We start from the raw sequence: 25812 nt of genomic DNA on the forward strand, positions 1-25812 counted from the left end.
AGTATCAAAACTCACATTTTGTAGATATACAAACAGAACCCTTCTTGCAATAGGAATTTGAAAATAAGAATAGAAAAGTGCTTAATTAATCAATCACACTGTTACTACTATCGAAAGCAAGGTCACCCTCCAATATGGGTCTTTTATCTTACAGTGCCTGACAAGATCAATATTTTGAGTATTTTCACTTTAAATCTTATAATTTTTTGGACTTGAGACATGCTTCAAAAAGTTTAACCTGCTTCTAAACATTATTAAATTTGGTCTCATTTACATAAGTACAGTATCTTCTTAAATTTACAAAACATCAACTATGCATATCTGATCAATATAGAACATAAAAATGCTTGAAAAAAATCTGATCCAATATCATTTACATGGAACATAGACGTCTTTTTCAGAAACTTTCAAAATCCGTTGAAGCAAGCTAAAAATACTTAACATTATCAAAGTGACACTTTTTACATGTTTTTATGACTATTTTACTTATCAATTGTAGAGTTTTACAGCAATCGACAGTAAATTTCAGTGTCTAAGTTGACGTTTATCTCGTGCTACTTTATTCCTGTTGTGATTTCTTTTCGTTTTCATTGGCGTCGTTAGTGTCCTCTACGTCACACTCCGGAAGTGGGTCGGCATGCTGGGTAAAATCAATGTCAACATACAGCGTCTTGTTGTCCGATCCATGAATGACGGAATTCCCGCTTAAAGCTGGCGTGTTTTTCAAATCGATTTCCACGTAAACCAGTCCATCTTTGTTGACGGTCTGCAATATATGTAAATAAGGATTCCAAAATGCGTAAATGTATGGCAACGAGTACTCCGTTTTGAAATTTGAATTGCTTAGAGAAACTTAGATCTTATTTTGAAATCCCCTAGCTCTCATGAAGCTAACCAAGTCATAGACATAAAGTTTAAACCATTTTAGGTCTATGACCATTGTCAAACTGCAGTTAACGCCTTCTATCTAAATATTTGAAAGAGTCAAAGCTTACTTACTTTGCCCGTGCTATTTTTAGTCTTCTTTGCTGGTTTTTTCTTTATTTCTGGTTTATCTGTAAAGATAATGAAAAGAATACATCACATTCATATATATATATATATATATATATATATAAATGAAAATTTATATCATATATATGTAGGTATGAAGTATATATGTAGGTATGAAGTTATATTTCAAATACATTTTAGAAGAAAATTAAAAACCTGTATAAAGCATACATGTACATGCACTATTATACTTAATAAGGAAAGGGGGGTTTCCTATGAAGAACTTTTCTTTTCCTAGATTGGCACCAACGTCTAATGTTATCACCATCTTTCTGGTTAACGGATTATTAGTACTCACCCTTTACTGGTCGGGATTTACAGACTTCAGCGTACATGGGGAAGTCAGGTTCAATCTTCTCAGTTTTTTTAACAACTGAGTAAACGTCATTCCTGCTTTCCGTGTTAACGGCATCATTCTGTGGATATTTTGAGGACAATATTGTAGAATTATTTACGTTGTCACCACTGATATATAAGGTATTCTCAATCATGCCCATCCTGCAATCTGTAGAATGATGTTTTCCAATTAATAATAAATTTAAAAAATAATTAAAAAGTGTTCATATATCAAAGAAAGACCATGAAAAAATTAAGGATTCTCAATTATTTATGTTGTATTTAATGAAAAGAAATATGCGTCTCTAATGTTATTGTTTATATACTTATTTAGTTAAATTGAATGAGAGTAAATGTTTGAGATCCAATGGCAGAATGATTTTTTAAAAGACTTTTTTACCAGTCCTTTGACCTCAAATTCAAATACGAAACTGTTGTTAGGAGTTTATGATTTTTAATATTCATAGTTAAAATATAATGTATATATGAAATTCAGAAAGTTTCATTTCATGCGTACATGTAAATAAGTAGTTGGTAAATTCTTCTAATCTTTTAAAACTGATTCACTAAACAAGATAACTTTACAAATATTATCAAATCAAGCAGTTTAAATATTCCCACATGCAAATATCAAATCAGTAGTTATATGGAGTTCTGAAGAATATACAAAGATTACAGAGTAAAAGACGCAATAAGGAAGATATCTACAATGTGACAAGCAGTATGATAATTAAAAAGGGAAATTACTATTTTGTTACAGTAGAGATAATTATATACCTTCTTCTTGGACAGCGTTTTGTTTCCTGGGACCGAAATATACATGAAATACTTGTCAAATATATTTAATTTATTTATACATGTACAAGTAAATTAATATATTTTTTTGTAAAAACTTAAAGATATCTGTAATTCTAAGAAAGTGATGTAAAGTATACAGGTTACTATTTATAATATTTTTTTCTTTTTTAGCACTTACTTACCTTGCCTTTTGACCTATTAAAAAGATGCAAAGCTTCTCTCAAATCATTAGCATAGTATCTTCATGTACATATGAAATTTCTTGGGTTAATTCATTTTTATTGATTAAGAAGATGTCCGTAAAGTTTCCTTCACAATTAAACATAACATATCAATTATTTTAACTAAAATTTAAATGTTCATATAACTTTAAAAAACAAATTACGTACCTTTTCTGATTTGATTTTGATATTTCTTGACTCCGAAAAGCACAAGGACTATAACAGCCACCAAAATCAGAACCAACCCACCACTGATTCCAGCAATGGTGTCAAGGCTTAGGGAACTTTCTTCACCTCCAACAGCTGTAGTTTAATGGAATTTATAAATAATATGTTGTTAGAAAATGATTTCGAATCATATTAACTTCAGATACACTACTTTTGAGATGTAATTTTTTAAAGAGTCTATAGGGTCAATGTTTATGTGCTGGACGGAAATATTTGGGTTTTTTCTAAATATATGTATCGTGTGTAATTTATGCCTACCTTGAACAGTGCAGTTGACGATCTTATCCGAAATAACTCTTCCAAAAACGTTTTCTGAAATAACACGAAAAAAATAGCGGTCGTTTGGGTTCATCAAAGTTACATAAGTAGACATTCGGTCGTTATCCTTAGAAGCTATAGACAGCAGCGGTTGCGGGAGCCATGGTGAGGATATATTTGTTGTGTATTCTATAAGAAAACTTTGATCCGTTCCCCCGTCAAATCCAGGTTTCCATTCCAAAAAAGCTGCACTAAGACAGTCCAAGGTCAGATCAGTTGATGGTTGTGGTAGACCTGTTTATTCGAAAAGAAAGATGTATTTATTAACAGAAACAATTTTCAATATACTTCAAAACAAACATAAGTATACGATGATCGTTCAAACAGTTATCAACCTACGATTTATCATAATAATTGTAATATCATGTATTTAATTGAATTTTTTAGTTTAGAAGTTTCTTTTTAAGAACTCAAAATCGTTTCCTACAGCCTTTGCAAAGAAATGTAATGTTAAAGTAAATATGGCCATTACACTATGATGAAAACTGTTTAAACTGCTCTCTAAGACTATGAAAAGATGATGTACGAGTGTAATAACTGCGCAAAATGCTAAAGACGTTGGATCATCAATCCAGTAATTATGTATAAATTGCATTAAGGATCCTATTGCAATTTTCATATACAATGTATGTATTCGGATCAAACAAAATACACTCAATTTGTGGGTGGGGATAACAAATAAGAATTGCAACAAAATATAACCAGCTTCGTAGTCGGTAAAATTGTGTGATTTATTTGCAGTTTTGAACTAATTGAGTAAGTTCACCTACCTTTGATGCTGAATGATATTGTTTCATTTCCAATATCATTTACCAGTTTTAGTTGATAGATTCCGAATTTGTCTACATCTAGTTTATCGACAATAATACTTGTCATCTTCTCTTTGTTGAGTATCAGGTTTTCCTCAACTTTCTGTGACATGTTTCTTGATTTGTAGGACGTAAAGCTCCACGAAACACCTGGAGCTGGATTTGCCATAAAAGTTGTCGTCAAGTTCAACGGATCACCAATGTTATATCCTTTGTTTGAGACATTTGAATACGTGAGGATCATAGGAGAGCCTGGAGATATATATCATGTGTGATGATAAGCATTTTAATCTTTTGATCTCCTACATATGATTTTGTGTCGAGATCATGAAAACTTTTATGCCATGAATCAAATTTCTTTTCTTTTTATACATTTTTTCTCAAAGGTTGTAAGATATGTTAAAAATTGTACATACATGTATTTTAAATGATTAAGAAAAAATTCTGAATGAAACTTTGAACAATAAAATTATAATTATGGCATTTTATTATTTGAATTTACATGTATATGTGTATTAATAATCATATGTCTGGTGTTTTCGAGAACTGATAACGGCAATGGTTTTCTTATGAAATAAGGAAAATCATCTTTCTGTGATGTTGAGTTTCAAAAACACTCGTAGATGGTAACTATATCGTTGATAATAGTTGATAATGGCTTCAAATTTTGTCCATAGCACTTTTTTAAAAATCAAAAACGAAAATAGCCAATGTCATGTGAGTGAATATGACCTTTTAACATTGTAATTAAGGTGAAATATCCCTCTGCTTCAAATTTCACCAATTTATTTATTAATTGCAAACATTGATTTTCATCAACAACAATAACATTGGATTCAAATGGAAAATAGTTTGAAGGATAAAGCGTTGCTTACTTTTTTCAGAAATTAAATAATATGTTAAATCATGTCAGGGACCTATATACTAACGGGATAGGCAACTACCGCAAGTCTCGCGATATCTCGTAAGTCGCAGGATTTCGTAAGTCAACTTTAATTAATTATATCTCTAAAGCTATCGCATATTTGAGATCAAATCCTTTAAATACGTATCTGTCAAAAAATCATTCAAGATATGTTTTAGCACATATTATACTCCTTATCTTAGTAGTAATTTTGTTTTATGCAAAATCAGCACATGCCCCGATCGGCCATATTTCCGAGAAATCGCCGATTTTGGTGTTTGTTTTCTTTATATTTAAATTATACTTTTATTACGCTTTAAAATTTATTAATAAATTAACACCAATACATAAAAGGAATAAATGATGATAATCAGAAAACACCCTGTTTACCAGGAATAAACGTAAATTGAAAAACTTGTAGTGTTGTGCGTGATGTTTTGGGTAGATAAACATGACGATGAAGGAGTTGCCTATCCCGTTAGTATATAGGTTCCTGATCATGTGAAGAAATTTCAATTTGGTAAATAGAAAGATCAGTTATATTTTATATCACAATAAAATTAGAAATATGAGGTATATATGAAAATAATATTTACTCTCGTGCCTGTCTAATTAGTATTAGAAAACATACTGAAGCGTTGCTTTTTAAATCAAAATATCAAATTCTTTTCTGTGTTAGTAAAATAATACGCATCCATCAACAAGAGTTATCTTTCCATTATTGACCTTGAAAATAATTTTTAGCTAAACAAAATTTTAACTAAATGTGAAATTTTAGTAATAATTAAATGGCTTATATGTTAAGAGATAGAAATATCTCAATTTACACCGTTTAAAGGAACTTAATTTAAATGTTTTAGGTAAACTATTGTAAATAATAAAAAAAATATTGGCATAGAACTTAGAAATCAACATAGAACAGGTTCGATTGAGTTGACTATAAAAATTGTCCTTATAAATGAAACCTAACGAGATACTGTAATTCAATGAATCTCATGGAAAATTGTCTCCAGAAAGTTTTCTTTCTTATCAGAGGGATATTCCACCTTAAATCTATAACATAAATAACTTTTTCTGTTACGCTTTGGGATACCCATCTCTTATCTGCAACAGCTCCTATACATCTGAATGAAATTTAATGAGAATTTCACAGAATGTTTGTTACATAGTGTCATTGTGCACCTCTTAGCATATCCTCGCTTGAAAAGTGGGAGGGTATATAGTAATCAGGATGTCCATCTGTCTGTTTGTTACGCTTTGGGGTACCCATCTCTTATCCACAACTTCTCATACCACAGAATGAAATTTGATGAGACTTTCAGAGAATCTTTGTTACATAGTGCCATTATGCACCTCTTCTTTTACTATTTGATCCGACACATATTATGGGTTTCCCATAGCTATGGACTCTGCCATTATATTCATATGGGATGCGGAGGAGGGGGGTGTGATTTAGTGAGCTCATTGCTCACAGTACCTCTAGTTTTAATTTTTGATCGGACACATATTTCGGGTTTTCCATAGCGAAACATTGACCTGCCATTCTTTCAATAATATTGAAGGGTATCCAACTCTTATCCACGACTCCTGCTATATCACTGAATAAAATTAATGATACTTTCACAGATTCTTTTTTACATAATGCCATTGTGCACCTAATATTTTACTTTTTGATCTCACACTTATTTCAGGTTTCCCAGAGCAAAAGATGCATTTTGCCATAATAATCACATGGGTGGCGGAATATCATTTAGTAAGCTCAGTGCTCACGGTACCTCTAGTATTATTATACTCCCGCTTGAAAAGTGGAAGAGTATATAGTGATCGGAATGTCCGTCCATTTGTTACGCTTTTGGGTACCCATCTCTTATCCTCAACTGCTCCTATACCACTGAATGAAATTTAATGAGACTTTCACAACATTTTTCTTACACAGTGCCTTTGTGCACCACCTACCGGGTATTTTAACTTTTGTTTGGACACATATTTCGAGTTTCTCATAGCAAAAGATGGACCCTGCCATTCTTTCTAAAATATGGAATGGTACCCATCACTTATTTGCAACTCTTTCGAGACCACTGAATAATATTTTATGACACTTTCACAGATTCTTTATTGCATAATGCCATTGTGCACCTCCTATTTTACATTTTTATCTGACATTTATTTCGGGTCTCCCAAGATAAAACATGGGTTTTGTCATTATAATCACATGGGAGGATCCCGTGGGGATCCGGGTTAGAATAGGTCCTCAGTACCCCTTGCTTGTCGTAAAAGGCGACTAAATGTGGCGGTCCTTCGGATGAGACCGTATAAACCGAGGCCCCGTGTCACAGCAGGTGTGGCACGATAAAGATCCCTCCCTGCTCAAAGGCCGTAAGTGCCGAGCATAGGCCAAAATTTGCAGCCCTTCACCGGCAATGGTGACGTCTCCATATCAGTGAAATATTCTGGAGAGGGACGTTAAACAGTATACAATCAATCAATCATATGGGAGGCGGTAGGTATTATTTAGTGAGCTCAGTGCTCACAGTACCCTCTAGTTTTCATTCTAAAATTTTACCCAAGATTTTACTCTGAAATGCTACAGATGATCCGTCCTGATTGGTAAACAGTATATGTTTCACTTAAAGATGAAAAATTGTTTAATCAAAGGTCAATTATACTATCAATGAACTTACAATTAAATGTAGCTGATATATATTTTATTCTTTCCTATCTTTGACTGGTAACCTTATGGATCTAACAAATTGGTTTATAACATAATGTTAGTCGATAAAATGCATTTATTTGATGACTGGGCTAAAAAAAACTTACATGGTGAAATACAAATACTTACACTTAGTAGTAATTCTTTTGGTGTCGATGTCAGATCCGATGTTATTTTTAGCAATTATTTTGACATCTCCTTCATCTAGACAAGATGTGATCTCTATTTTGGACGATTCCATACCCGTCACATTAGCAAACCTCAACATCTTTTTGTTGAAAACAATTGTCACATTTGCTGGTGGAAAACTATCTACCTCAAAGTTCAAGCTGATTAAGCCGGGGACAGTGATGTCTGTTGGAGTTATTTCAAATCTTGTAATTTTTGGTTTATCTGAAATACAAATACAGTACTTAACTAGTTGAGCTGAAGTGTTTTTACATTTCAAAACGAAATTTATATCACGGTGATTTTGTTTTAATCTTTCAGCGTACCAGTTTCAAATTTCCGTCAAAAAATGGGTTTACCTAAATACATTACATTGATTATTTTTAATGTAAAACAAATGTTCCCCTGACTTAAAAAGTCACATGTCAAAATTACAATGGGTTGAAATGGAAAGAAAGGCATATTTCATTACTACTAGTTTACTTCTCTCCAAAATAGTTTATGGCCTACTTTTACATAAAATTTTGAAAACGCCAAAAATAAGTACAGAGTACCTTCATTTCTTGAAAGTAAACATCTAACTATAGGTTAATTAATTTATTTATTTTAATATAATAGTAATGCTGTCTTTTTTCCTGCAAGGAGATTCCTTGTTAACATTGAAATTTATCTGAAACATCATTTAAATTTAAACAGTTAGAAGAAGAAAAATATATCGGATACTTTTTTAGCAAATACCATAATGTCATTTCAAAGACACTTGATGTTACCTATTTTTCTTTACAAATATTAAACTCCATACCTTATAACACTTATTAGGTAGATGGATTTTTATTTTCTTTGAGAAGAATATGTAACGTCAAATGTCTGTTTTGCATACGTATACGTGGAATAAAATTCGTTGGGGTCAATGTTTGTGGACAAACAAACTTTTTGTTAGTTCGAGGGGAAGTTATCTTGTGTGTAGAACTCGTATATACAGAAGATTCAGTGAATAAATATTGTTGTCGAAAATAGATCATGGAGATGTAAATTTGTGGATAGGGGTGACCCAGAGAATCCACGAATGGTGGTCCATCACGAACATTGATTTTTACAAAGAATTCATGTAAAATCATACTATTCAAGCAGTTCAGAGTGGTCCAACTCAAAGAACTTCATAGAATGTAATGTACATGTATATCAAATTAACACTAACTTTCAAATATTGCAAAATATAACTTACACTTTATAAGTATGTCTACAAAGTTACTGGAATTTATGGGTCCACTAAAAGAGTTATTTGCTGAGCAACTGTACCGCCCTGAATTTTCTTTCGTTTTCCAAATCAGCAGACCTCCCAACCGATTTCTTATTTGCTGACCGTTGCGGTAAAACGTGTAAAAACATGCTGGATTGCAATCTGCTTGGCAAGTTACATCTACATTTCCAAATATGTTTTCCACTAAATGTCCGTCAGTGTTAGTATACTTGATTGTTACATTTGTTGGACCAACTTTAAATGAAATCAAACATCAACATAACTCAAATGATATTTAAAATAAAAAATACATTTTCTGACAATTATTGCAGGAATACATATATACTTACATTGCACTTTTATAAAATAATTTTTTGAAGTTGTCCCAAAGTAGTCTTCAACCTTGCAAGTATATTCACCATTATTTGTTCTCAAGAGGTTATCGAATTTTAGATTTGTTCCGTTATGAATTTCATTTTTCTTGTGAAGCCATGTATAGGATAAACATCCATGATAACAACGAGCGGAACATTGCAGTTCAAACGGTTGATTTTCTCTTGCTTCTGAACTTTCTGCATAAATGCTGACTGAATCAGGCCCATCTGTTTATATGTACGAATAAAAATAATGAATAACAAAATACTGAAAGAAGATAAAGCACTGTGCCCTATGTAAGCAAACATTATCTAAGTACGTATACAATTTTTTTCTTCATTAAACTATAACTGAAAAATAGACAACTCTATACCACTGCAACATAATACACTGAAATACAAAAAAGTCAAAAACTGATCAAACATCTTGTTATTTGAAAAAAAAAACAAAATAATGATAAATACATTGATTAGAAAACTTTATATCAAAACTTGGAGCTTGAATCAATCCAATAGAATTTAATTTCTAAAATATTGGAGGTACACTGTAAATATATGCAGTACCTCGTTAATGCACATATTCTATTCAATACAATTTAAATGGGATGTAATGATGGTTTTCAAAATATAGATGCTAGGCACCATAATTTGAACATTTTAAACAACTTTATCTACAACATTTTATGTATTAATTAAATTCCTTTACAGGATTGAATGTATTTTTATGTCACTTCTGTTTTGAAGAGTTTTGCTCGAGTTTTCTACCTAACATTTTTAAATTTTGCACTGAGGTATTTAACTATAAGAGGAAAATATATATACGTTTTGGTATCAAACAATATATAATGACCTCATCTCCGCCAAATGAACCATGGTGTGAGCAACAAAATTGAATCAAACACTTTGTACATGGATTCTGTATATTGAGTGATTTTAAGTATTTCAATCTACATTTGAAATTGAATTATGAGGCTACTTGAATACTGTTGACTTGTATTTTCATAAGAAAAAGAAATATTTTTTTATTATTTAATTTAAACCGATCCAAATCATCGTCAACTTTGATCTCATGATTGATTTTATAATTTGATATTCCCATCCTCTAGAAATGCTTTATGCAAAAATTGGTTGAAAATTCTGACAAGAAGTGCAAATTTTGAAGCATTTTGAGACAAGGTAAAGACAGACAGAGAATACCGTCAGTTTTAGATCAGACAAGAAAAACTGACACGGTTAGAGTGCTGTCATAGAAAAGTTATGTTTAGAAAAAAAAATATACGAATGACTTAAGGAATTTTTTATTAAATAATCAGAAATATGTGTTTGTGAATTATTAAATGATATTGAAAAACTGATCACACAAGAAGACGCACATATGAACGGAAGATGTTCAAAATAATATGATAAGAAAATTTAAGAAAAGTGTTTTTTTTTTTTTTTTTTTGATGATCAAGCCCTTTTTAAGAATATGCCGAATTGTTACTTACATGTACAATGAAACATTTTTGACATCGCTGATCACGATAGGATCATAATCAATACATATACACAGACGGTACGACAGACAGTGATAATATCACTTTGTCTGTCCTGCCGTGTATATGCTTTTCTCCTATTAAAATGTACGGTATCTATTTACAGAGAAGATGGGGGGATAAGGCGTACCTATAGTGCGACAGATACGAAGTGAAAAATTTAATCTCAATTAAATCCATTTTTTGGATATTTCATCTAATATTAAAGTATACTTTATGTAAAAATCTCTACAATTGACAAAAATCTCACAAAGACTGAAAATATTTGCCTATGAAAAAGTTTACACACACTAAAAAGAAAAAAAAAAGTTCTTTTTCTCATACTTAAACAAAATTTTTCAATATGAGTGGGTCTTCGCTCAATTTTTTAGAAAGATAATCCTAAAAGTTTGCAATAAAATACACATTTTTTGGTTTACAAAAACATGAAGCGAAGAGCCACTATACCCTAAAAGTACACCTTTATGACACAACATAAGCATCTTTCCGAGAAATACTTCAAGTCCATGAAGTCGCGGGTCATACGACAAACATGATCTAAATGCCCGAAAACACCATGAGTGATGTAGCACAGTGGTTAACGCGTTTGTCTCAAAATAGTAATACATGCTTTTGATACGTCGGATTTTTATTGCTTAGATTCGAATCCCACGAATACCATCTAATAATTTTATGAAAGAATTTTTTTTACGATATTTCTTTTCTCTCAGAAAGTTTTTTTTTCTCATAATTTCAAAAATTTCAATAATTAGAAGTTAATTTAAATACTCAATTCATATATTGCATATGATTTCTTAATATCTGACGCTATAAGCATTTTGCCCGCCTTGTTCCCACATCTTCTTTCGATACTAATGCGGTAGGAATTGAGTTACTGAGTATATTGTAATAAAAGAAGTGTAAACGAACGAAAAGACAAAATGCCACAAAATCTAAAGTATGATATCATCCTCCTATGGTCAGCTGATTCAAGTTTCATTATCTGTCTGAATTTCAAACAAACTTATATAACTACAATTTTTCATTTCTAAAAATAATAGTTTAGATATTCTTACACGCTGTCGTTTTCACTCATTTTTCAAAGCATAGGGTGACCTTTGAGTACTAAGCTTTTTTTTACTGTCAAACGTTTCTTTAAAACAGTGTGAACTACTCCCGAAATAATGTCTTTCAAAGGACAAGATAGGGTAACAGCCGAATCTGGCCCCATAGTTGATGTAAAAATCAAAACAGTGGTAAAATTGTGATAGTTTGTAGTTAAGAAGTTAAAATGATGCTTACTTTAAAACAAGCATTAATTTTGATTCAAACCTTACAAGGAAGCCACTAGAGGGTGCAGAAATTGGGCATTTTTCAGAATGTCCTCAATTCTGGTGGAATTTCATAATATTTGGGATACATTTCTCTTCGGAAAACATAGAGCATAAGCTTGCCTATCTGAGATTTTTACACATAAACTGCATCTGATATTAATATATAAATTTGGTAGATAGGCAAGTGTGTGCTCTATGTTTTCCGAAAGAAAAATTGATGAAAATTTGCATAAAAATGAGAAATTTCGACAATGACCTAGTTCCTGACCTCACTGTGACCCCTGTATATTCTAAATCTTAAAACCAATACTCATATTGTGGCAGGGGTGACAACAGGTTTTTATCGATAAACTGTTGGACCCTTCTGAAAGACACCTAAAATCGGGGGCCAAATACTGGTCTTACCCTATCTTGTCCTTTGCTAAGTGTCTTAAAGTCAATTGTACCTCATCAGTGATTATCTTTTGAAAATTGGCAAACAGTATATGAGTTGTTATTATTTTTGTTGGCAAAGACGGTTCCCATTTTGATGCCCATTATATAATCTTTTATCATTTAATTCCACCTGCTCATTTGTCTATAAAACAGACATTGGTTACCGTAAATGTTACATATTTCAGTGAATATTTCTTTGGGATTCTTAACGATTTTTACAGCAGCATGAATGAAGCGTTTAATTTCACTCTAGTTTAACGATTTTTAACCATTCATTTTACATGCAGTGTCTCGAATAGACCTTGTTTTCCAGCTTCTCACAATGAAACTATGTGATGAAAAGTGGTCACAAATTGTTATAAATTCATTAAAGATTCAATAATGCGAAAAAGTCACGCTTAATGTCATATAATATCTGTATTGTATGTCATACAGTGCAGGACATTATTTATTGGACAACCCTCGTATGTACATTAACATTTACGGATACAGAAAAACATAAAGACTATAAGGGACATAGCCTTAACTTGAATAGATATCTTCCTCTTACGCGTCAACAAATATACATTCAAGCTTACATGCAGGTAAAATGACACCAAAACTTATAAATATCTTCTTCTTATAGTACAATACTTCAGAATCTAAAAATGTTACATAGAAAACTCGAGTTAAACGTTTCAAAACAAAAGTGACTTAAAAATACATTCAAACACATCAACATTAAGACAGATAAAGTGATACTACCTTAAAATTTTTAGATGTCTACTTCTTAAAGTACATTGTGAAAAGCTGTTTGAGTTAACTAGTCAAAATAAAAGTGAAATACAAATGAACGTACAGACTGGCAATGTGATCCTATAGTAGTAATAGTTTATTCAGAAAAGAACTTTGGGCAATACAGTCCATCAGTTTACAAAATAACATATATTATATAAATTTAATACAGTGACTCACAATGAGTCTAAACTATAGGACTCCCAGTTTCATGAGAGTTTCTAAAAATTACCATTGAGCCATAGACCCAGACACAGTTATGTGATTTGTAATGTATTTACCGGGTAATATTATTGTTTTACAAACAGCGTGACAGTTTGCTCGATGGGGCGTGCTAAAATTTTGTGTGCTAGTTATCATTTTGCTCATCGATTGGATCAATGAAATCAATACTAATTTGCATATGAAACTCGGAATACAACAATAGCCTGATAATACTGACCAATCACATTGAGTGATTGTTTACCAGTACGGCATTTGTAGTCAGCAGTAACACGTGATCACTCAAAGCCCATTTTCTGTCTTCGAAAAAGCATACATGTATTATATTTGTTGTGATTTGACGGGATGGGTTTTTAAATACGTATAAGAAAATTTAAAGAATGGAATTAGTAAGGCTACTCTGCTTCTGTTGTACTATATATGTACGTTGCTCTATCAATATCATCATTATAGGATGTAAAACTTGCTTTGTCCGTTCACGTGTTATTGTTGTTTATTCAATGCGATTGGTCAGTATTGTCAGGGGTATTGCTGTGTTCTGTGTTTCATATGCAAAGTATTATTGATTCCATTGAAATCAAACATCCAATCGATGAGTAAAATGATAATCAGGCATACGAAATTTCAGCACGCACTATCAAGCAAACTGTCACGCTGTTTGTAAAACAATAATAGCTACCTTTAAATTCATTGGAAGTAGAATTTATTCAATCATTTTAAAAATCTACACGAAAAGAAGAATTCATTGATTTGGATTTCAATTGAACATTTTGATATCTTTATACTATGTCTCCAAGTTGATTCAATTTACAAGAGAGAGAGAGAGAGAGAGAGAGAGAGAGAGAGAGAGAGACAGACAGACAGACTAACCTTTGATTCGCACATATATCAATCTACTGTATTTCTTTCCAAATGAATTAATTGCAGCACATCGAAGTCGAGAAAATATCTTCGTGAAATTCCCGTATGTATTTAACACAGTGCCTCTAGTTAATAAAACTTCCTCGACGGACCACCACCTCCACCTCTTTATTTCATACCATTCGTAGTCACACTTTGGTAAACAGTCCGCATCACATGTAATTTTAGTTAGAGGTCTTCCATAGCGTTTAGTGTAGAAAGGATAGTTGCTTGGTTTTATTACAACAGTCCCAGGCGGGTCTTCAGTTCAAAAATAACATAAAATTGCATTGTGCTCATCTATAGTAACGTTAATTGCTTAGGTAATTACACAGTTTCTAAAGATTTGACACATAAAACCAAGAAAGAATAATGGTATTATCTAAAAGATCATTGGTATATTAACGCACTGCCAATATATGACGTTCACAATTTTGGTTGAATCTTTTTTCTTAATACAAACAAGCAGATGGCCTGCTAGCTAATAAATCTACATTATTTTACAATTTGTATTCAAGTCGAATTTTGACTGACGTTTTCTTTATTTTTTTTACACTGGATTTTCTATGGATTTTTCTGTTTACCCGATCATGGAAATGGGTACACAACGAGTGTGACCGGTCAATAGGGGATGCTTCCGCATCTCTGGCACCTGATTCCACCTCTGATGTTGTCAAGAGGTCATTGTTTTCTCTGATCCAAATTTATATTACTTATACGGACTTTTGAGCTTTATTACTTTTCGTTATCTTTGATGTATATTTTATCATATGTTTCTAAGGTCAGACTACACATTGCTTAAAAAAATAAATTCCCACAATTTGTCTTTAAAGGATAGCTACTAAAACAAGCTTCCTAACAAAAAAATTGAGGTACCCTATGCCAGGGATTAAACAAGATACTTGAGGGGGTCATTCTTATATAATCCTAATGAGTAATATTTTTGAATTGCCAATATTATAATTTTTGGTGTATTCAGAGAAAGGCAATTATGAATATTTTTATATCTTAATTTCTTCTCACTAAGTATGAAATTCTGATGATTTTAAGAAGAGCTGAGAATAAGTAAAAGTGAACCTTACATTGGACTGTTATGTTCACTGTGTTAGAATATAGTTTTCCTTCAACTCCATCAGCCTCACATTCATAGGTTCCAGATTTATATCTATCCATTCTAATACTCAAGTCTTGCCCTTTCTCTTTGTCTAAAATTCTGCCATCCTTATACCATGATATTTTACAATGTCGACTGCAATCAAACGAACATCTTAATCTATATTTTTCAGAATGATTTTCCGTCAAAATAACTTCGGATTGAACTTTTCCTTCAGAGTTCGTAATCTTGATGTTTCTAGGACCATCTGTTGATAAGAATAAATATAAGAAAAGTTATAAAAAACAAAACATCAATAAAATATTTAAATCGAATCATTTCTGTTAATGAAATGGTAAGATTGTTATAGACTTAAATGTATCATTGTAATAAATACCTAAAACTTTTTCAAGAGGCTTTGAGATGGTATTAAACCTTTTACGTAGGCTTATTTCTAATGATGAAGGTTTGAGAAAAACAAAATTTAATAATTACGTATTCTTATGCTTAATTACGCGCTAAAATAAACATAAGTAACAAAACATCACTGAAGATTTGTACTCATATAAACGGTTTTAGATGTAATGAAAGCATTGTATATGTGTACGTGTAAACATGTTAGTTATAAAGCATGGTTTATTATGTGGCTGTACTCACATAAAATGTTCAATTCGAAGTCGTCTTCAGAGTGGGATGTACCGGATGAACACCTATAAACTCCACTATCTGAAGGAATGGCTTTTTTATTGTTAAATATACTCTGATTCGACTTAATTATCCTGTATGTCATCGAATTCTTTGTAACTGTAATGTCAGAATCACACAAGAAATTGCACTCAATAGTGCAAACTACATTTGATGGTAAATAATGGTTTACACTTAGTGACATTTCTTTCTCAGTTGATGATAAGGAAACTGTCTTATCTACCAAAAATAAAAACAAGTAAAAATCACTGACGACATAATTGCTGTATTATAAAAAAAAATCTACAGATTTTTTTATCTAGCATCAATATTTATCGATCTCCAAGAGCTCGAAGAGCCTTAAAAACTTTATCAATGTGGTTTTGAGTTTCCTTTGCGCACGCTCCATATAATTTAAAATTTTCATTTAAAGGACTTTTGTTGTTATCACATCATTTTGTATTGCTTTAAATTCTTGAAAAAAAATATTTCAGCTATTGTTAAATTTAATGGTATCAAAACGTTTTTTCTTGAAATGTTACAATAACATAAATGTGTTTGATACTTTAAAAATTTTACCAAAATATAATGTACGAGGGTTGTTGGAAAAGTTCGTGGACAACTGTCATATCTTTTTTTATTTGACGTCTTCTATTTTCCAAATTTGGTAGAAATATTTTAACAATTAATAAATCTAAATGATTTGTATTACACGTGATTTTTTTTCCGAATATTACGATTTATTCAAAACTTATCCAGATTTTTAAAGTGCAAAAATTGGATCACGGAGCAGGTCAAAATTTGATAAATTACAGATAATCCACTAACCAATTGTTACATCGATTCGTATACGAAAGTATGGCTTTATATTTTGCTTTGTTAAAAGGAAATAAACTTGAGAAGTTAGGTAAACCCTAATGAAAAGGACAAAAAAGATAACGTTTTGGAACGTCACGGAGTGGCTTATAAAGATGCAATTCTGTGTTTTACTCAGGAAAAATCCTAAATAAACTCTAAAAATGTTGGAGGAATCAAGAAAATATGTTTCAAGCGAGTTGTGCATGTGTGTACAAATGATACAGGCAGTATTTGAGTGACAGAGACTCTGTATCCGATGAGGAAAATCTGTGAAAAAAACGGTTTAACTGTAAAAGCTTGATCAAATTTTTTTAAAAGTTGGAACGTCAAGGAAAGACAAAGGCGCTTCAGAGTTCAGCTTATCCTGTGAAAGCATAGTTAAGTAATAAAAGAAATTAAAACCTTAAAAAATGAAATTATACAACGAGAGCAATTCTTAAAAAATAAATGTCAAGCATTAGAAAAAAAGATTTAATGAGCGGGCATTGGATTATACTGTGTGAAATGTATAGAGATTGTTGTTTTTTTTGTGTTTTTTTTTTTTTTTTTTAGAAATTCTTGACGATATGTTTTGAGGTTACATTGCCGTTAAGTGTACTCCGCGGGTACAAAACATGTTGGAAGTAAATTGATTTCTGTTCAATCGAATGAATTGAAACTTCACACATAATCAAAACAAATATTTTTACATATTATATTGTGCTTATTTTAAATTTCTAGTGAGTAATATAACGAATATTGACATCGTCTACGAACTTTTTGAACAACCCCTTGTAAATGTTGCAATAAAATTATATTGTTTTAATTTTTTTATTTGATATAACTTGAGGTCTGTTGGCGAGTGCTCATAAGTAATACTCCCGCTCTGATGTAAATATACAAATGTACCCTCTCATGTTGACATCGAATTCACACAAAATTAATTGAATACCACCATACGACATGCCTAAACTAAGAGTGTGCTAAAATTTCAATCATTTGCGCTGCGTAGTTGCTGAGAAAAGTGTGAAAGAAATGTTGTACCATCAGACGCACGGATAAACAGGAAGTTAGCCTGAATCAAATATAAATGAATCCCAATTAATATATGACTTGCCTAAACAGAGAGTGCTAGATTTCAATCATCTGTGATGAGTACTGTTACGGACAGACACACGGACGAACGGAACCACAGACACATAAATTTAAAACAGTATAACACCGTCTCCTACGGAGAGGGAGTACAATAACATTATGTTATATAGCTTTTCAAAAGTTTTTTTTTAACATTTCATCTTAAAAAAAAAAACTCTTAAGAGTGAATCACAATTAAATAATTTTCCGTTCTTTTTTTTTTTTTTTTTTTTGTAATACTAACCCTATTTAGGTATGTAAATGTATATGACTGAACAATTCTCAAATGGGACTTCTAACAACATACAATCGATCACAAGCGTAAGTTACATGAGATCATCTGCTCGCCATACTTTGATTCTCGTGTTATATCAAAAATTCTTATTTCACGAAAAAAGGGATATATATTCGGTAATTTACAGTATTTCCCAACTCTCTGATTATATGATAAAGAGATTTCTTATACGCAGGCATATATATTGTAATACATATGTAATTCATGATCTCATGAAGTCCGAACTGATCAAAGAAGAAAATCGTACATTTTAATTTGCTTACAATGTCTATGAGCTATTTATACATGTATTAGATTAACAACATTTATACATGTAAAAAGCATTCATGCGAAGCATATTCAAAGCATTAGATTGTACACAATAACTTTCATGTAACTTACCTTAGAAACAATATACCTCACATTTGATATCAATAGTTACTTCATGATTACTTACATTTGATATCAATATCTACTTCAGCAGATTTTTCATATCTTCTAGACTTAACATCATATGCCCCACAACTATATTTTCCGGAGTTTCTTCGGTCTTTTGTAATGTATGCTATGTTTGTTTGGGTTCTGATCCGGAGGGCTTGTCCATTGTGGTAAAATTTATAATTATTACATTGTGGATTACAGTCTGCTTTGCAGGTGAGCATGAAGGTTCCATTGCCCTCCAACAAATTTTCAGTGTTACTTGATCGTTCAAGAATCACATTGTTAGGTCCATCTATTAATAAAGGAATTGAATAACATTATGCATTTTATTCGTGAACAATAAAAAATGGGCTGTGCATTTTTGTTGGATATGCCTCAACATTGCACTTAAAACAATGACTACAAAGAGTCATTAGAAGTGTGGAAAGCCAGGGTGATATATATATAGTCCTTTAATCAATGGAAAGGGATGCTTGGAATTATGACTCATATCAATCATCCAAAGATATTCTGTTGTGACGAATTGTTTCATGAATTTCTACCGATGAAGGAAAATATAATACCCATAAAGCAGACCTAAGAAATCTTATTTTAGATTGATAGGATTCTGTTGTACAAAATAACTTTAAGTTACCTAACCTAAACTAAAATCTAACTTACATTTGATAACAATATCTACTTCAGCAGATTTGATATATCTTCTTGACCTAACATCATATGCCCCACAAATGTATTTTCCGGAGTTGTTTCGATCTGTTGTAATAGACGTCACGTTTGTTTCGGAGGGGACTCGTTCATCGTGGTAAATTTGATATCTAGCACATGGTGGATTGCAGTCTGCTCTACATGTGAGGTTGACGTTTCCTGTTCCTTCCCACAAATCCTTAAGGTTGCTTGAGGAATTCAGTTTAACATTGGTGGGTCCATCTAAGTTTAATGTTACAAATCATACAAATTTTTCTTTAAAAAGGAATAAAATTATCAAGTGAAAATGGTCATCATTGGGCTTAATTAATTTAACAAAAGACATGTAGTTAGTAATTTTTGCTGCTCTGGCATGTACGTAATATGACTTAGTTAAATCAATCACTTAAGGATGTGAATACCTATATAGATTTATGAATTCACAATTTAAACTTAAATAATTTCGTGAGAAGACAAAATCAGAAAAAGAGAGGACAGCCAATGTAGATGTGAACAATATTTTATTTTGTTTATTTTCAAGAAAGGTACTTTATTCCAACCATGGTAAATTGCTGTGATTCATAATGGGTTGAGTAAAAAAAAATGCCATTCATTTTTTAAATACAATTATGTTGAATACATTATCTCTCGAGTGACTAACGAAGAAAAGACCAAATTACATTTGATATCAAAGTCTATTTAACATTACTTAAATTTTACTTACATTTGATATCAATATTTACTTCAACATTACTTACCTTTGATATCAACATCTACTTCAACATTACTTATATTAGATATCAATGTCTACTTCAACATTACTTACATTTATTAAGATCAATATCTACTTCAATATTACTTACAATTGATATTGATATCTGCTTCAGGAGATCTGACATACTTACTTCAATATTAGTTACATTTGTTATCAATATCTATTTCAACATAACTTACATTTGATATCAATATCTACATCAACATTATTTACATTTAATATCAATATCTACTTCACCATAACTTACATTTGATATCAATATCTACTTCAACAATACTTACATTTGATATCAATATCTACTTCAGCAGATCTGACGAATTCCCCCGACATAACATCATATGCCCCACAACTGTATTTTCCGGAATTTTTTCGATGTTTTGTAATGGATGTCGTGCTTGTGTTGGAGAGGACTCGTTCATCGTGGTAAATTTGATATCTAGCACACCCTGGATTACAGTCTGCTCTACATGTGAGGTTGACGTATCCTGTTCCTTCCCACACATCTTCAAGGTCAGTTGAATAAATGCTCACATTTCTGGGTCCATCTGAGTAATAATAAACAATTTATTTGAATCGAATAAAAAACTCTTTTAAAAAAATCAAAGTTCTGGCAAAAAGTATATAATTATGCATGTTATGGACATAAGGTACTTTTTATTTATTGCAAATGGATATACAACAGATTTCTGGAATTTTTGAAATAAATTGGATTAATTTTGATGCTTAAATGCAAAATTGATAAAAGACAAAGTATATCCATCTGAGAGTCCAAAATAATTTTATTTAACACGTTATGGCTTTAACTTTTCAATCGTCAGCTTCCCTTACTGATGCAGCAATATACTAGTACTTTCGTCACTTTCAAAAAGAGTTAATATATCTCAGTTGATACAAAGCATATTCTATGTATGAACAAATTCTGAAACGAGGTTAGTTATTGACAAACAGCTTGATGAAGCAAGTATATCAGCAGTCTCGTTTAAAGTCATCATTTTGTAAGTTCTATGGTTGATACAATGACCTTGTCAGCAAATACAATTTATCATTTAGTCAAATGCTGACTTATTTTCATACTGTCTTTGTTAGGTCATAAATTACATTGTGCATACTGAATTGTTCACAGACTTTTCCCGTTATTTCCCGATCACAACAAGGAGAACACGGCGGATGTGACATGTGATGCAACCTGGTCCCACCTCTGATGTTTTAGAGGTCCTATTTTGTAATGTTTAATGGACTTTTGAGCTCGAATAATGTTCGTTATCTCCACATATTCCATTTAATTTAAAGCCAAATTTTTCATTTCCATTTCGTTTCTCTTTGAAACTATTCACAAATTAATCAGTTGTATTCTTAAGGTGTATACTCACATTTTTTTTCGGTGGAAGTTGTTTCAGAGTTGTTGCCAGACAAGTCTATTCCAACATCAGTGTCAAGAGCTGGAGATTCTTTGGTTTATATATTGAATAGAGTTTATATATTGAATAGATATGATTTTTCTTAATGTATTTTTCATTTACAATCAGATATGAATACTAGTAATTGGTCCCTAAAATATGAAGAGTATACTTTGTATGGTGTGTTGATATATTATAGTGTATGCGTAATTAATAACCAAGCAGGAAAAAATCAGGTTATTTTCCTGATGCAGACCTCAAAATAGGCATGGATTTGGTATCGCAAACAAATGTCAACCAAAAATAAAAATCTTTATTGACAGTCAATATCATATAGATGAATATAATACTCTCAGTATTGAAAACAAAATATCTTGAAAGAGGCTCGTAAAAATTAAATTTTGCCAATTTTGAATTCATTCGATAGCCCAATCCAAAATTAAAGTTCATAGCAAGTGTTATTGATTTTCTCTAATTTACAAGTAAATTATTAATCATACATAGTTTCATTTGTATCATTTGATATAAATAAAATTACCATTTACGATGATTTCGATTCTGTGACTCCAGTTATATATATTCTTTGATTGTTCTACATAGCATTGGAATGTTGTATTTTCTACTATGGTTTTGTCTCTGAATAAAATCTTTCCAGTTGTAAAATATTTTACATTTCCATCAATATAATACCATTTGTATGTGCATTTCCAGGAAGCATGGCAGTCAGATTCGCAGGTGATGTAATCTGTGGGCTTTCCACCCATTTCTGAGTAAAAGATGTTTTTATTCGGGTTTATGGTTACTGTGAGTCCTGAAATAAATAATAAATTATAGCTTGCATTGTCTGAGACCTTAGGTTATGTAAGGCAAAGGTTCAAGTATTCAGTCTTTCCGATTAAAGTTTGACCCTTGAATGCATGTTGTCCTTCCTTGTTTACTGATACATACATGTAAACTACTGGATCAATTTCAACAATATTAAGTACAAAGCATACACATTTGGTTTCTTTTCAGTACCGTTATCAGAGACATTGAGAGTTAAGCGTTGTCATGCCCACGCAGGTGAGGTTACGATCATGATGTAGTATGATGATATCATGTCATAACTTAAGAAAACCAATACATGTAATTAATCTTATTTTAGTTTTCGAATGATTTAATTGATTCTCGCAAGATGTATTGGGAAACCAAAATGACTATCGGTACGTTTGTATCTCTATTAATCCCAAAGGGTACTAATTAAGGCTGTATTTAAGAGTAGTTAATGTTGTCGATACACCATGCAATCTGCTTAAAACATATGTTGATTTTCATTTCCCCCCCCCCCCTTGAAATGGGCATATTTAAGTATATTGAGCTCTTAAAATAAAAATTAAAGCTAAGTAAAATGAAAATTTTTGCATTATTAAATTAATGTCTATTTTAATGATGAGTTACGAAAATTCATTTCCTTGTCAAAATTGTACTTAATACACATGTATCTCTAAAACTTAACGATCTGCTACAATTTAATGCGTTTTTTTTTCAAAATGCCATCAAAATAGAAGGTAGAAAAGTATAGCATAGGGGAAAATTAAAACCAACTAATAAAACTAAAGATTTCATTTTATTAAATTGATACAATTCGTAGCTTCCTTGTATTTTCCAGTTTGGTTTAATTAATAGGTTCCCATTATTCTAAATCATGTTAGTTTAAAGCGTATCTAATGCTTAGTTTTCGTTGAATTTAAAGTTTTATTTTTTAAATTTTTTATTTTCGTATGCTATTTGAGACAAAGAATGTAATACTTTGTTTAAGATCAAACAGTCACAAAGCTTAAAAGTCCACTGAAACAATATAAATTTTGAGCTGAGCAAACACGGACCTCTAAATATATCAGAGGTGGGATCAGGTGCCATGGATGAAGGAGCATTCCTTGTCGATGGGACACATCTGCCGTGTGTTCTTTGTTATGATCAGGCAAATGAACAAATCAGTAGACGATTCATTGTGAAAATCATAGCCTCGTCTTGGTGGTAGATTGTATTTGCTGACTATGTAATTGATTCGACCATAAAACCTGCAAAATGTTGACCTATAACGAGACTGGTAATGTTCTTGTTACATCACTTATTTTTCCATAGCTTGTCTCCTTTAAGTAGAGTAGGCGTATTCAATCGATTTGAAGGCATTAATTCTATATACAGCATACAAGACAGGAGATATCAATAATAGCATCATCATTATTATTATTATTATATTTATACATAATCAATGGAACTTGAAGATTTCTTTCATTATTTTTATCATATTTAGCTTTGTTATTAAGTTGCTATTAAAGTCTTTTTCTAATAAAATATCCGAATACGAAACAAAACTGTAGAACGCTAACGTGTCTTTCAGTTCGAGTTCAACACTGTTCAAATGGATATATAGTGAATAGTAGGAATAAAATAACAATTGCAATTCGATGAAACGCAATCGATATAAATATCAGAAACTCAGGCATCTATTTTTATCAACTTTGAAATTTTTGATTGTATAATTTCTTTTTTCTTAACAAAATGATTTTGCAAATAAAATGTATGTAAACTTAAGAGTTCCAATTTAGTTGAAAGCAGCTGTCTATGGTGTCAGAAAGAATCTAATCATGAAACTGGGAGTATAAGGTCTTGAAAGCCACACGTTTTAAAAAATGTTACCGGGTATTCATTTTGGTTTTAGAAAATGCAATGTTAACGTTTCTTGATTTTCTTGTAGTTTTTAAATTAAAACATCAGTCTTTATAATAAACATCTAGCTTCTATTACTTCGTATTATTTGATGATGCTTACTTAATTCTACCGAGGTTTTTATGTCCCCGTAATCGAAGATTCGAGGGCATATACCGTATAACAGGTATTTTTACGTGCTGCTAATTTTTACTAATTTTTACGAGTTTTATAAATCCGTAAAAATTAAACGCGTAAAATTTCACATAATTTATAAACCGGCTCGTGTAAATTTTTAACATCGTATGAGTAAAAGTAAATGCTAATTGTCATTAAGCTCACTCCCTGGAGGCTACATAATTAGTGTACTGTTGGTATTTTGAACACTTTTAAGTCAATCATCCATTGTAATAATAGAGGTAAATACACTGTACAAGTATACTTTCACTTCAGTTATGATAGTTTTGAGTTGTCTCTCTTGTTTTCGGTAAATCCAGACGAGCACGTGGTGTGCCTACATGTAGCTATGTGTTTTATTGAACATGAATACATGTAAATGAAGGGCACATGGTTTGTGTATAAAAAAGTAAATGATAATTTTTTTTAATACATTATGTAATTTGTTGCATTGTTTATATCATTATAATTTAATATCTCTCTCTCTCTCTCTCTCTCTCTCTCTCTCTCTCTCTCATCGGGTTTTCGGGACACACGTAAATACATTTAAAGTGCTAACAATCAGTGATCTGGAATTTTACATCTGATGATTTTAATTTTTACGGACATATTCAATTCGTAAAAAAATAACGCGTAAAAATTTAAATCACCCTTTTTTACGAAAGCCCAGAAGGCTCATTCGTACGAAAGCCCAGAAGGCTCATTCGTACGAAAGCCCAGAAGGCTCATTCGAGATTCGAGTTTCAAAGTACGAGATTCGAAATTCGAGATTCGAAATTCGAGTTTCGAGATTCAAGATCCAAACTAACCAATCAGAAGCGAGTTTCAAAGTACGAGATTCGAAATTCGAGATTCGAAATTCTAGATTCGAAATTCAAGATCCAAACTAGCCAATCAAAAGCGGGTTCAACATTTGATTACTCCCCTTTATTATGTTTTTACTATGAAGAAATCGTTTAAAATAATTATAACAAATGGGTCATTTAATTATATTACAATGCAAGAAAGAGTGTTATATATATTAGAAGGAAATTTTAATAATTATTGGATTTTTGATCAGAAAAATATACTTCAATCTATATTATAGCTTCTTAAATATTAAAAAAAATTACTTATATCATGAGTATATATATTTATTTGTATTGTCTTCTAAACTTAATTTTTATGTATTTTCCCGCATAGGAAAACCAAATGTACTTGTGGACAGGGCATCCACCCCCCTCTCGATATTCAACCCCAGGGCTTATTGGACTTTTTTCACAACATATATCTATTAAATACACTTAT

General features: G+C 31.4%; 1 protein-coding gene across 1 annotated transcript in view; it reads right to left on the minus strand.

Moving 5' to 3' along the window:
• Positions 1-216: 216 nt before the first annotated feature.
• The window catches only part of LOC134231855 (hemicentin-1-like), a 42378-nt gene continuing 16782 nt past the window's right edge, over positions 217-25812 (minus strand). Inside the window, exons 2-18 of the mRNA XM_062713824.1 lie at positions 22196-22468; positions 21631-21708; positions 20542-20805; positions 19462-19728; positions 18818-19093; positions 16089-16355; positions 15421-15699; positions 14309-14599; positions 9136-9387; positions 8771-9040; positions 7507-7770; positions 3725-4015; positions 2895-3188; positions 2577-2711; positions 1352-1558; positions 1000-1055; positions 217-766 (exon numbers count right to left, since the gene is read on the minus strand). Of these exons, the coding sequence (XP_062569808.1) occupies positions 560-766; positions 1000-1055; positions 1352-1558; positions 2577-2711; positions 2895-3188; positions 3725-4015; positions 7507-7770; positions 8771-9040; positions 9136-9387; positions 14309-14599; positions 15421-15699; positions 16089-16355; positions 18818-19093; positions 19462-19728; positions 20542-20805; positions 21631-21708; positions 22196-22468 (3971 nt within the window). The 3' untranslated portion in view covers positions 217-559. The remainder of the gene's footprint in view (positions 767-999; positions 1056-1351; positions 1559-2576; positions 2712-2894; positions 3189-3724; positions 4016-7506; positions 7771-8770; positions 9041-9135; positions 9388-14308; positions 14600-15420; positions 15700-16088; positions 16356-18817; positions 19094-19461; positions 19729-20541; positions 20806-21630; positions 21709-22195; positions 22469-25812) is intronic.

The sequence above is a fragment of the Saccostrea cucullata genome, unplaced genomic scaffold, assembly GCF_032062105.1.
Source record: "Saccostrea cucullata isolate Sc308-1 unplaced genomic scaffold, CSIRO_AGI_Scuc_v1 ctg4730, whole genome shotgun sequence".
Lineage (NCBI taxonomy): Eukaryota > Metazoa > Mollusca > Bivalvia > Ostreida > Ostreidae > Saccostrea > Saccostrea cuccullata.